Here is a 14527-nt window from a genome sequence, read left to right as displayed (position 1 = left end):
AGCAGAGCGCTTATTGGCGCTTATTGAAGTCTAACATTTTTCTGTTTGATTTCAAATGTCTACTTCAAGCAGAGCGCCTATTGAAGTCTAACATTTTTCTATTTAATTTCAAATCTGTAAGCATTATTGTTTACCAGATCTGTGAACAAATCCATTTGATAACATATAACACATTTCGCATGTAAATTGCCCAATCTCATTCCATTGCCACATCTCAAAAGAATTTGAAACTCTTTTAGCAGAGCAACCCATCTGACCATGTTCCAAGAACAAACCTTTCTCCATATTTTCGTGAATAACAAAGCCCAAACTATTTCATGGGAGTAATCAATTCAACAAATCCTCTTGGCAATGGATATTCTGGGATCCAACTGGGAAAAGAGACAACAGAATCAAAAGTAATGTATGGCAGAGTTACTAGTAAACGCCTTTATGAAAATAAGAAATACAAGGCATTTATCAGCGAAACTTCCAGAGTCGTTTTTGGCCTCCTATGAATCAGTTAAGCACGAAAACTCAGCTTATCTGGGATTAATGGAGGCGCTATCAATCTTTCATTCACAAAAAATGAGAGACTCAAAATCATTGATAAATCAAATGAACACAAAGAGAAGTAAATCATCAATAATAGATTACAGGGAGAGCAAAACTGTACACGAAGATCGGGAATTTGGGATGGAGGAAGCCAAAGGGTATTGCAGTTGCTGTGTTGCTTGACTGCTAAACCCTGCTCTGTGTATTTATACTGGTTTCCTAGTAGATAAAACCCTAGAGCCCCTTTGCTTTGCTATTTGGTCCTCGAGTTTTATAGGAATCAGGTTTTGTGCCTAATAATTCTGATTTTAGCCTTTTAGGCCCCAAACAATCATTTCAATTTTCAAGCTCAATCCACTCGTTGTTATCATATAATAGGGCCCCAAAAGGTTAAAATCCGTAATTGCCCTTCTTTTAGCAAAAAACTCTTTACAACTATTACTTGGTATAGACGTAGAGTAACATTAGCTACTCTTGGTGAGTTCGCCCGTAAATGAGACCCATTTTCACTCACACTAGCTAGTTGAACTTGTTTCATTTCTTGCCGGCACGTTTCAAACTTCTTGACAAGTTATATAATTTGGTCCTAACTTTTTGTATCATGGTTTGGCGATCTCAATTTCTCGGTCAATGACGAATGCTTGGTTGGAATTCATATGTCCAATATCACTCCAGTGATTAATTTCTAAGCCACCATCTGAAGCATAGTCTTAATCAAGACAATGTTACTTGGCTAATATATGGACACTTATTTGATTAATTTTTTTTTGACGTCAGAGTAAATTACAAGAAACAACTAACAAACAAAGTCCCATGGAGAAACGAGAACTTTTAAATACACACCTTTATTATTTTATGTTTCTATTAAGATTTTATAGGTAAGCTAAATGACCAAAACATACATCTATTATTAAAAAAAAAAATCACGCTAATGGTATTCTTTTCAACGTCTTCTACCTTAAAACCGTCGAAAGAACATCTTCTCCACAATTCATACGCATCATAAAACAAAACTCTTGTCTCACTGTTCATCACCTAAATTTTGACCGAGCTACCATAATCACAAGAATTCTCAAGACCTTGTTCAACAATTTTCAACTGAGGTATGTATTCTTCATCTTATTTATTAATTCGGGGGTTGTAGAATTCGAGCTAGAGGTCTCAAGGCTATGAATTAGTCATTGATCATGAGTTGAACGTGAAGGAGAAAGAATGAAATCGTTCGACTTGGTGATGTCGATAGTGAAGGAGAAAGAATGCAGCTTAGTAATGACTAAATTGTCAGAAACATATGTTTTATACAACTAACTGATTCATTTGGGTTTTTTTTTTTTTTTCTATTTTTATCTGTATCAACTTTAGTTTGATCTTGCATATCTTATTGTCAAAGTACTACATCTTTATCATGACATGTTTTATTGAATAACTAGTTATCTATGTTTAATAGCTACTGTACTTCTACAATTCTACTAGCTTGTGAATTTTGAAAACTTGTATTGGTGATTTGAAGTTAGGATATAACAATAATCAATTGATTATAAATTGAACGATGATAACCAAAAATTTCTAGTAGAAATTAGATGAAATAATATGTACAAAGAGGTACCAAATAGTAAACATATATTAATTATATTAAATAATGGAATATTTCATAAATTAAGGGCATTTTAAGCAGTTTGGGATGTGTATTAAGTATAATATTGAAATGAAAAACTTGATAGGTAGTGTATTAAGTAAATGGTGTGTATTTAAAATTTCTCTAGAGAAACAATGCTAAGCTAATCAAATAAAACGTCGGGAAGAGAGAGAGGGGCAAAGAATGCCAAACCAAGAGTCCTGAAAGATAATGAGCTCGTTCAGCAAGTTTATCTGCCACAAAGTTAGCTTCACGATAAACATGGCGGAAAATAACGGAGGAGAACTGAGAATGCAAGGCGTTGGATATCTTGAACGAGTACGAATGCGCCACCGAGTCGAAGTACGCTCTTGGAGGCAAATGGCAATCGATCAGGAGTTTGCGGTTGCCTTCCACATGCAATGATATGAGTACATTGATTCAACAGGGCAGTATATATGTGAACCTTCACGAAGAGCAGTTGCCTCAGCAACTAAAACATTAGTATGACCGATACACTTAGCGGCCGGCAGCAATAAGAGGAAGTTTCTTTTGAAAGGCTCTTATAGTACAATAAGTTGTTCAGCTGAAGCAACTCATCTTTTTACTTTATGTACTGAAGTTGGAGTGTGAGAGAGCATATATATAGTACGTATCTGAATCTCTTAATGATGTCAATCTATATCACAGAACGTTTGGAGTCATGGAAATCTCATTTCATATATAGAGTTTCAGAGTTTCCACCATTTATATATACCTTATATACCTATTCAGTCGATAATTCCTATTTTGCAGTGCATGCCTTCGATCCATACAGTATACGATGAAGCACATATATGAACGGTTGTGTACTTGTGTATCGCATATATAACGAACGTTAATTTGAAACAAAAATAAGTGGCAGGGTTGGTGTCTAAGCAAAGTCCATGAATGAAACAAAACACATGCAGAAACATAAGTTTACAAGTACTACAACGAAACGAAGTACCAAAACACACCTCCACACAATGAAGAACAACATCAAAATAACAAACGGAAGTACTAGAAGAACACTACACAACTTGGCAAAAACACAACTTAATTAACTAGCAAGCAGTCCAAGCAAAAGCTAGAGCACCGTGATCGATGATGTTCTTAGCAATGCACGGACCGGGCAAGGTTGCACTTAGCAGGGAGCTGCATGGCAAGGCTAGGGTCGACGCCATAGGCATTGAGAATCTTGGAGTTTCTCATGAAGAAGCACAGGCACGGGAAGTCGGCGACGGAGAGAGCTGAGCAACACTCGGCAGTGGGGGCTGCAGGTATAAACCCAGGAGTCGCACTCGCAGTCACTGATGGAGCACAGGCCAGGAAGCCATCTTTGGTCATGCGGCAGATGGAGCTCTGTCCCTGACCGTTGGAACCAATGGCCAATGCCAACACCAGAGCTGCAACGATCACAAGCTTTTTATATGCTTCCATGTCTCTCGATCGAGCTCTCTCTTTCTCAACACTGAGTAGTTTAGTTTCTTGGAGAAGTACGTTGATGGTGGTTTGTGGCTTTGGCGTCAGGGCTTATATAGCAGTGGAAATTATGGAATGGATATATTATGGGGTTGGTGGTTTGTCTTTTTCTTATCTAGTTTTAAACTTCTGGAAATTGCCAGCATATGAGAATCTTTTTTGATTCCGACAAGGTGAGTATATAGGATTTCCAGCTAAAATGTCTCATGTGACTTGAGGTTACTCTATTGTTATTCCACATCAGAGTTTTTGAGGTTCAGCTTGCCATTCAAAATATTAGAATTTTTCTTTCATGTGGGAACTACTTTCCTTTCTCACTTTTTTCTCTTTAGTTTCCAAACAATATAAATTAATGATTTTCCTTTTCCAATGGCTTGATTCCATGAACCAAACATGGTCTAACTTCCCATTGTTGGTTCAAAACCTCCTACGGGGTACGGTGTACGTGCTACTATTTTCACTTCCGAATCACGATCTTTGCGATTCCGGGTCATTACAAAAAAAATTAAGTCTATTTCCTCAATTAGCTTTCTATTTCCAAGTTTCTAAGGTCGCAGCTTTCAGAATAGCTTAATCTATTTATATCTACCATAAAATTGCCCGCTGCAAAAGAGGGATATTGTATATTGGTTCTCTTATCTTGTGCGGTTAAGCTTTTCAGTATAACATATCAATGAAAATTTGGAAATGTTAACTACTTAAATATATAATTAGTGTAGCAATGTTATAAGAATGAGTAACTTAGATTAGTGTTAGAGCTCGTGACAAAGAAAGAGTATTGGCATGGAGGATTGTCTGTGACTCTGTAACTTATACACATACGACACCGATCTCACCATCACGGGAGTGAGTGTGTACGATGGTGGTGACAAAGGGATTGGCTGGTCTTTTCTGGGAAGCATCATATATCCACATCCAAATAAGAGTTTCAAGCAAGAACGTGCTTGTATGCTGGTGACATGTGATACCTCAACATCGATATGTCAATTTTCTCTCTTATTCTTTCACACTTTGATGAGGAGGAAGTGATTAATAATGGAGATGGCGTCAAAATGGTTGTGTTTTCTTTAGATGTGGCATGTGGTTTCTTATGGTCATTTTCCTTGTTCCCAAAAGAGGGAGGAGATGGAGATGGGAGGGGGTTGGCATGGTGCCGTAAATTAGATACTTGAGATCAATCATGAGATTGTTTTCCAATTTCAAATAGAAAATGGAGACTTCAACTCAAATTACATCAAAATAGATTTTGCTTATGATACGCTTAGTTTTATAGATTTTAAAGTTGGCATTATCATTCTTTGATCTAGTATTTGTGCATTTTGTCGACATAAATTTAATTTGAACATTATAACTTCATTTTAGACCGTTGGACCGTTAAAGTGAAGAAATACATTTTAACGGTAAGATAAAGATAAAAATACCATCAAATCACAAATAAATGAAATAATGAACCACATGATGTAGTAAAGTTGGTTGAGTTGCTTAATATGAAACCCCAATGTCTAGAGTTCGAGTCCCAACTCGCATCAGTTTGTGGTCAGTAAGTTTGAGGAGTCTTTGGGTTTGTGTGTCTACGACGTGAGATTAGTCTGACTTTGCTGGGATACTCTCGTGGATCTCGGTTCAAATACTAATTGGATGTGTGTGTTATTAACTTGTTAATGTAACTGATGTGACTTCCTTCAAAAATTACAAATGTTGCATACTCTAACTATCGCACATGATATATACATATGGTATATTGAAAACAAAATGGTAAATAGTTTTTCATGTTTGCAACAGGATTTCTTAAAGACCATCTGTTTTTTAGACTATTAAGTCAAGTGTTACACGCATCCTCAAGTTTCTCTTTACCAAAAACCCGTTTATGTAACATATGTCAAATCGAGTCAATAAAACCACGAGTAATTTTAAATACACATCCATAATCTCTTAATACACACTCTTTACTTAATACACTACCCATCTAGTTTTTTATTTCAATATTATACTAAATACACATCCCAAACTTCCTAAAATACCCTTAATATCTAAAACTAATAATAATATGTTATTTAATATAATTATTATATATTTACTATTTCACAACTCTCCTTACGTATTCTCTTTTATTTTCTGTTAGATTTTTTTTTTATTGGGTTAGAAATTTTTTCTTGATATATTTAATTTATAATCAAAAGAGTAATATTATATTCGAACTGCAAATCTCCAATATGACATTAATCGGCTAGTTTTTAGAAAAAAAAAAAAAAACTATTGAACATACATAATTTTTTCAAAGTTGAGAAACCAATAGAAGTACAATAGCATAAAAAACCATAAAAGTATAAAAGCATAAAAACTAGTTTTTAGTCTGCAAGATAAAAAACTAAAGTTAATAAAAAAACCAAATGAATCGGTAAATAATACATGTGATTACTTACGACAGTACAGTAGTCGAAATTCAGGCGATGAATTTTGGAGAAAATGTTTTTATTTCTTTTCTTTTGATGCGTAGTAATAGCGGAGAAGAGTTAGGTTTTACGGAAGATGAAGTTTCTTTTTTTTTCCTTAATAATTGATAGATGTTTTTGTAATTAAACATACCTATAAAATCTGATATGAAATATAAAATAATAGGGCTGTGTATTAAGAGATCAGAGGTGTGTATTTAAAATTTCTCATCAACAGAAAGATGGAAATGTTAAAAAAAAAACATATAAATAGAAACTTGGAAAGCCGTTACCCACTGCTAGTGTTCACATAAACCATGAAAAACGCGAGCACGATTGCTAGTAAATTAAGCTCTTTTGAAGCGGGATTGAGGGGAGAGAAGAGAGGCTATATTACAGGGTAGTTAAATATTCCTATACAATATGTCCTCCTTGTACGTAATTGTCTTATCGGATAACTATCCATTTTTAGTAAAGCCATATTTAGAGGTTCCTAGAGCCTTAACCACTAAGAAAATGCATGAAGAAAAATGGTCGAGGAATGACTACTAAGAGAAATTTTTCAGTTTTTCAGTGCTTTCGGAGGACCACGTGGCATTGTTTAGTGGTCCTCCGCACCTATGATAATTCGCCGTGTGGACATTTTTATATCGTCAGTTAACTACACATGAGCAATCAATTAATGGTTGAGACTGCCGTTAAGATTGCCGTCACAATGCAAAGTCATCTATATTCTATATGTATTCATCAGTTCATCCATAATCAATATGAAAGAAATTTGGCAGACACAAGTTTGCTTTAATTTTAGATTGGTTTACAAGATTTGCAGGTTAATATGCTCTAATTCAATTGCATTTCATTTTGTCAAAACGAATATTGGTGATACTTAATCACAACAAGTTATGTGTTTGGATATAAGATGAAGAAATTTCATCTGGGTTGTGTACGTCGTGTATCGGTCTCCAACCTTAAGAGTGGATATTGGTTTGAATGGTGGATAGAAGTTTCTTAAGGTGTTTGCCTCTGAGATCTGGGTTGTGTGCGTGAGTGCGTCCTCTAAATACGTGGGTTTTTAACATCTAAGATCTGGGTTTTTAACATTCAAACTATATATGTGGGTTTGTTGTAATTTGAATTATATATTCATGAGTATGAATATCAATCTTAGATAACTGATCATACACATCAATTCAAATTCTTGTTCCTTTGATTCATATCAAAGAACAAAAGATTATCCGAAGTCATGAAGATAAGAACAAAGAAAAGAAAAAAGGATTGCAGATCTGGGTATCTATCAACCCCTAAACATCTGCAAAGTTTGAGATTGATTATAAAAGCGGTCTACATGTTTGGGTATCTATCAATCTCTTCTGCAAATCTGGGTATCTATCCGGTCTGCAAACTTACTATGCCTTCCAATCAGTTTGTGATTTATGAGCTCTTGACTGCAAAACAGAGAGACGGTGTAGTGGGTTTGTCGTTAACTGACGTGTTAAAATGTCCACATGGCGAATTCTCATAGGTGCGGAGGACCACTAGGCAATGCCATGTGGTCCTCCGGGAGTACTGAAAAATTTCTCGTAACACATGACAATCTTATGTGGCTTATGTATCTGTCCTACCTAAGAATTTTTTATAAAAAAGAAAAAGAAAAAAAAGAAATACATAATATACAGGTAGACAATACGAGTTCACCGTAACTCGCTGATTAAGATTTATGATTTTATAAATTATAACGTGTCAAATTTATCATAAAAGTTAATTACATTTATATTAAAGAAGATCATAGTACGAGATATGAATTCAATAAGGACCACTATTACCTCAAGATACGAATTCAATAAGGACCACTATTATCCCGCCGCTGATAAAAATGTCTTTATATTTTTAGATTGTTTGGTCAGAATGTGTTAGCTTATCGTAAATATGACGCAAATTACACGATATCAAATCTAAACATATCGTACAAATTTATTGAAAATAAATGATGATATTTAATCTTTCTACATTACATCAAGAACAATCCCTTTTTTATTTTTTATTTTCTCATAATTTGATTATATTCAATTATGAATTCTTGAGATAAGAGTTGAATGATTGAAGAAAAAAAAAAAAAAACCAGGAAAGGAGCGGGAGAGCGTTACGAAGTTGGCACGTGACGTAGCGTGGAATGCTTTTTGAAATCTCACAAGGACGGTAACCACTAAGTTCGCAACGCGTGTCTACAGGGGCCACTACTTCACAAAAACGGGTCGGTCGGACCGTCGGAGCACGCGGTATGACCCAGCCAGCAACAAAACAGCTTTGCTTTTCCTACTCCTGTAAGGAGTTTTACCACGAAAAAACACCCTTCGATTTCAGCAGGTTTTACGAAACTGCCACTATTGGAATTTGTTGAGTCTCTAACCGAATGACTTCTTACGTAAGCTAGAGTTACCTTGATCCATTTTGGTAAATTTACAGTTTCTATTTCTTGCTTTCCAAGTTGCTTTTGGGGTTCGAAGGTGTATAAATAGATGCAAATGATGCTGATGCCGACTATTTACAAATCTAAAACCAGCCTACATTCTATCCCAAGTTTGGAGTTCTCTCATCAATCGCCTACCTTTCTTAGATTTACCAACTTGAAGCATAGCAGTCAGGTACCTTTCCCTTCATGCCTAAACTTTCCTTACTGCAAAATGACCGAGAGTATCTTAAACAACATACTACATCTCTCTATTTCTTGATCATTACAATCACGTTGGGTTTCATTTACATTCTTATTTCATCACATTTTGATGTTGCTAGCGGCGTTTATGTGGTCAATTTGAAAATATTTTTTTGGTATATTATTGTTGAATGTAGATGCACGAATCAGACAAAACAAAAACATAAGAATATAGTTCTCTTTTGTTAGATCTAAAACTATTTGTGCCTGACTAAATGGTTGATTGCTTATCAAAACAACGTTGCTTACCCATGAAATGCACTTGAAGTAGTCTTTGTTGAGCTCGTAATTTATAATTACATGTCTTGAAAACAATTATAAGCATAAGTTGAGTACAATCAATATTTTTATATTTACCTTACATTTTTGAAAAACTGAAAATCTTTTTTTTTTTTTTGTTGTTATTTACAAGTTTAATTTTATAGTTTGTGCTTTCGAATTGGTTGTGCTTTTTGTGCTATCTTGGTTGTGCTTTTTGTGCTGTTTTGTCTTTCGACTTTGAGCATTAACAGTTCAAGGCTCAGGCAATAGGTCACAAATTGGCAGTGTGGATTTTCCATTCATTTCATTTAACCAATTCGTTTTCTTTCTAAACAATAAAAAAAGATAAAGGGAAAATGGACAAGTATAACTATTGAATTTGCAAAATTTCAGATAAGAAAAATTGGTGAGGACATTTTGGTCATTACGGGGTAATGGGTCATGTAAAGTGTAAAGTGTGAAAACCTCCTTTCTCCCTGAAATCCCTCTCTCAGTGAAGACCTTTGTCCTTGAGCAAATGATGACGACTTGAAGTTGTCCTCTTTCTGTTGCTTGCCATTATGACTACCCATGCCAACTCTCTTAGCTCCTAAGCCTTCTTCTTCCTCCTCCTCAGTATTCCTTCTTCTCTAGAAACCAAAATGCGGTGCCTCCTTGGCTTCGTTAACTGTTGCTTTGCGCCTTAAAACTGAGATTAATAGAGATAAGGCCTAAAAACCAAAAGGGTTTTCAGGGAAGAGGAAGAAGAGGAGCAAGACCTTGCTTCCCGCGTTTTCCATTCCCATTTCACTCTTCTCTCTCATGCGTGCAAGCTATCCCCACACTCAATATCTAAAACCCCCCAACCCACCTCGTTTTCTTGGCTCATTCCTTTAATATCATCAGCTCTCAATTCTCTTTCTTTCCTCTTTAATTTGGGTTGTTACCGTTATTTAAACGGAACCCACCTTCCACCTTCCATCGTGAAAAAGTTTGCTTGTTTATGCTCACCACCTGTTCGATAAAATTCCCAGGTTAGATAGTTTATGTTATTTTGTTAGGTGGGTCTGGGAAAAGATTTGAAAGTTTGAAGCTTTGGATGCTTTTGTGACGTTGGGTTGTTCATTTCTGCAAATTCAATCTCTGCTTTTGTTCGGAAAGGAACTGCTTGTACATTTTGGGATTGGAGATTCTAATTTGGTTCTTATTCTTGGTTGTTTGTTTAGCTTTCTGTCTGAGAAAGAAGGGTGTGCAATTTAGCAAGCTGGCTATGTTTGTAAGCTGACTTCTGGGTTTGTTGTGTTTTTCTGTTATTGTTTGTCTAGATCTGAATTGAAGCTATGGGAAGCCATATGAGCAAGAAGAGTAACACCGAGACGTCGTCGTCTGCTATAAATCTGACCACTTTTCAGTACACAACTGATCAGTTGAGCTCGTATGAGGCTGCTTGCAAGGTTGATGCAGACTTGCAGTCTTTTGATACCAACCTCCAAAACCGAACCAATCAAGTCATCAGCACTCTTGCAGCAGGAGTTGAAGTTCGAGCTCTGTCGTTCGATTCTTTGAAAGAAGTCACAGAATGTCTGTTGGAGATGAACCAGGAGGTTGTGAAGGTAATACTGGAATGCAAGAAAGATATATGGAAGAATCAAGAATTGTTCGAGCTGGTTGAGGAGTACTTTGAAAATAGCTTGCAGACTCTAGACTTTTGTACTGCATTGGAGAAGTGCCTGAAGAGAGCTCGTGATAGTCAATTGCTCATTCTTGTTGCCCTTCAACAATTCGAGGAGGAAACTGAGGTGGGAGGCAGCCGGTACACAAGGACATTGGCGGAGTTGAAGAATTTTAAGGCTGCTGGTGATCCTTTTACTGAAGAGTTCTTCCAAATGTTTCAAACTGTTTACAGGCAACAACTGCTAATGCTTGAGAAGTTGCACCTCCGAAAGAACAAGCTGGATAAGAAGCTCAAGTACATAAATGCTTGGAGGAAGGTCTCGAGTATCATATTTGTTGCTACCTTTGCTGCTGTCTTGATTTGTTCAGTTGTGGCTGCAGCCATGGCTGCTCCGCCTGTTGCAGCAGCTCTGGCTGCTGCGACTTCTATCCCCATTGGTTCAATGGGGAAATGGATTGACTCTTTGTGGAAGAATTATGAAAGTGCTATGAAGGGTCAGAAGGAAGTAATTAGCTCAATGCAAGTGGGAACTTATGTAGCCATCAAGGACTTGGACAGCATTCGAGTTCTGATTGACCGACTGGAAATTGAAATTCAGTCGCTCATGGATAATGCGAGCTTTGCTATTGAGCAAGAAGCAGTCAGGATTGCAATAGAGGAGATTAAGAAGAAGTTGGGAGTATTTATGAAGAATGTTGAGGAATTGGGATCTCAAGCTGATATCTGCAGCCGAGACATTCGAAGAGCAAGGACTGTGGTTCTGCAGAGGATCATCAAGCATAGCAACAACTGAAAACTCAACCAATTCTTGAAATTCAACCAGGTGCTATTTTGATGTTGGAAGATTCTAAAGTTATGTGACTTTCTGTTGTTCTCTTTTTTCATCATATTTGTTTATTTATAGTTTGTACCTTGAATCCAGACAATTGGATGGATTTATGTATAAAAATAATCCAAGACATATACTTTCAGGCTTTCTCAAATGTTAGGAAGCAACTGACTTGTAGTTCCTTTGACGTTATGTTAAGTGTTCAATCTAATTATTGGTTACTAGGTATGTTCTATGTCTTGTGTGAGTTGTATCCAAATTATCTCATGAATATCATATCAGAATGTGGTGCCTGAATGTCCTGAAGATATATTAGTTTCCTAGATGTCCCTATCTATTTATTTTCACAAGGGTAATATGTCATATCCTTCACAGTTGGGTACATACACAAGGGTGGTAGGATCCATATGACGGGCAATTAAGGGAATCGATTGCCCTCAATATACATTCTTTCTCCCCTTAAGTTGTTCATATTTCCTTTGTGGGTGGCATGCTTGATAAAATGCCTCAACGAAACTTTTATTTACGTCTTAGAGATTACTAAAGAATACAATCACGAGCAGACATTACAAAATTAAGTAGCATGCTAGATCAACTCCAGTTTAACAGAAGAACAAGCATACTTGGTAAGTAAGGGCATGGATGGGAGTCTTCGACTCTTGGTCAATCTTGTTGTGCAGTTGCTTTATGTCCGAGAAATCTCACAATGGAGCAGGATACTATAGAACAGAGAATTCATGGACCTCGACTCAAGGGGGGAAGGCTAAGGTTCCTTCCTACGAGATTTAAGTTTAATCTTCCCTAATCAGCATATATCTAGATCCACATTGTAACATGATGATTAAAATCTCTAAAAAATGTAGTTTCTCATCACAAGTAATGCAAGTCAAATGTTCACAACCTCCAATTGGTCTTAAGCGAAATTCTCAAAGTTACTGGAAAGCCTCCTTGATCTGTTTGACCATGTGGTTGCGTGAGGTTTCCTTTACTAAATAGTCTAACTTGATTCGTGCTGCAACTTCTAACCATTTCACACCTCATGGTATCCAAAGAATGCATGCCTTCATTTACTGTGTTCAATTCCTGACTACGAATTGGAGTAAAAATGTTTTTTTGGAAATTTGTATGTACAAAAGAACCAACGTATTAGATATCCTAAAAGAATAAGGCCTTACTACTGTTTATTCAAGTGGCAAAAACACGATTTTACCCCGGTTTGCAAACAATTACAACAATGCCATTGATGAGTCTGATACATGTCTTGGTCATTGACGTGACGTCAATATTTTCTTCTACACACGACCTGTAGTGATACCTGCGGGCATGTCCAGCTGATACGTGTCTGGGTAATAGACGTGTCGTCAATGTCTTCTTCTACACGACGGGGTTCCATCAGATGACCATCTTATAAGTCATAACCATCTTCTGCGTATTGGAATCAAAGACTTTAATGCAATAAGCTTTACACAATAAGATGGTACTCAACATTGAGTTTATTCATTGAATGACTTGGCTATATAAAGCCTTGAAACATAACTAGAAAAGCTAGATATCATGCTCACGTTTTGGTTACAGGCAACCAACGTGCTAACTGAATTGAAGAATTCAAAAACAATCTTAAACCCTAGAGACTAGGACATTATTCTAACAGAAATACTAAATCAACTAGGATTTGGTCACCGATACCCTAAAAGCTAGGATTCAACACTAATGACACAAATATCCTCAACATACTCTCCCTTAAACTAAATCAGTGAAATGATTTAGTTTACCTCTTTGATCTCGCACATTCCAAGCCTGCTTCGAAGATAAGTGGAGGCTCAGTCTTCAGTGGCTTGGTCATGATGTCTGCTAGCTGCTCAGTAGTTCCATAGTAAGTTAGCGAGATTTCTCCTTGCGTTGTGACATCTTGAAGAAAGTGGTACCTCACATCTATGTGTTTGCTTCTTCCATAAAGGACAGGGTTCTTTGACAACTTGATTGTTAAGCTGTTATCACACATGATACTCGTGCAAGGCTTGTCTTCATGTTCAAGTTTTTTCAGAATCCTCTTCAACCATATAGCTTGACATGCACAAGTTGCAGCAGCTACAAATTCAACTTCGGTGGTGGACAATGTTACTATAGGTTGCTTCTTTGAACTCCAAGACACAGCACCGGAGCTTAACATGAATGCATATCCACTGGTGCTTCTCCTATCATCATTGTCGCCGGCATAGTCGCTATATGTGTAACCTAGAAGCTCACCATCTTCTCCATTATTCTTGTAATAGATGCCATAGTTAACAGTCCCCTTTAAATACCTCAAAGCTCTCTTTGCAACTTGTAGATGTAACTCAGTGGGTTTAGACATGTACCGGCTGAGTAAGCTTGTTACAAACATCAGGTCTGGATGAGTTGAGGTCAGGTACATCATGCTACCAATCATCTGTTTGTAGAAAGTCTCATCAATTGCTATGCCTTCTTCATCCTTTGAAACTTTCGTTCCTGGTACAATTGGAGTTGCTACTGCCTTGCTCTCAAACATGCCAAACTTCTTTTAACACTTCAACTGCATACACTACTAGAAGAAAGGCTTTAGCCGACGAAAATAAAAAAACCAGGCCGGCGAATTATTTTTTCGTCGGCTAATTTAAATTTTCGTCGGCTATTGTCAACTTTAGCCGACAAAATTTTAATTTATTTCGTCGGCTATAGTCTGTGAACTTTAGCCGACGAAATTTTTAAAAGTTTAGCCGATGAAATTAAAATTTCGTCGGCTAAAGTACCTTATATTTGTAGATCTGGACAACAGCTCATATGGGAAAAAAAACGGGAGAAAAAGTTTGGGTGTTGTCGAAATCTGTCCATAATTAGTTTGTGGAGCTATATATAGGTACGTATATGTGTATATATGTTGATTTTGAGTTTTATTCGAGTTGATCGATTTTGAGTGTGATTGAGTTGATCGATTTTGAGTACGTTGGATGTATATATATATATATATATA

The 14527-nt window shown here is 36.5% G+C and overlaps 2 protein-coding genes across 2 annotated transcripts; one reads left to right on the top strand and one right to left on the bottom strand.

The window, feature by feature from the left end:
- Nucleotides 1-3283: 3283 nt before the first annotated feature.
- LOC101312022 (putative lipid-transfer protein DIR1-like) lies at nt 3284-3610 on the bottom strand. Its single transcript, XM_004291952.1, has one exon. The coding sequence runs from the start codon at nt 3608-3610 to the stop codon at nt 3284-3286; it is 327 nt and encodes a 108-aa protein (XP_004292000.1).
- A 6262-nt stretch (nt 3611-9872) lies between these two features.
- Nucleotides 9873-11540, top strand: LOC101306184 (UPF0496 protein At4g34320-like). The gene is made up of 2 exons (XM_004289572.1): nt 9873-10068; nt 10360-11540. The coding sequence occupies exon 2, from the start codon at nt 10375-10377 to the stop codon at nt 11500-11502; it is 1128 nt and encodes a 375-aa protein (XP_004289620.1). The 5' UTR covers nt 9873-10068; nt 10360-10374; the 3' UTR covers nt 11503-11540.
- Nucleotides 11541-14527: the final 2987 nt, after the last annotated feature.

This window comes from Fragaria vesca, linkage group LG2 (assembly GCF_000184155.1).
Source record: "Fragaria vesca subsp. vesca linkage group LG2, FraVesHawaii_1.0, whole genome shotgun sequence".
Classification (NCBI taxonomy): Eukaryota; Viridiplantae; Streptophyta; class Magnoliopsida; order Rosales; family Rosaceae; genus Fragaria; species Fragaria vesca.
Note: the sequence above shows the minus strand (reverse complement) of the source record. Positions and strands in the feature narration are given on the sequence as shown.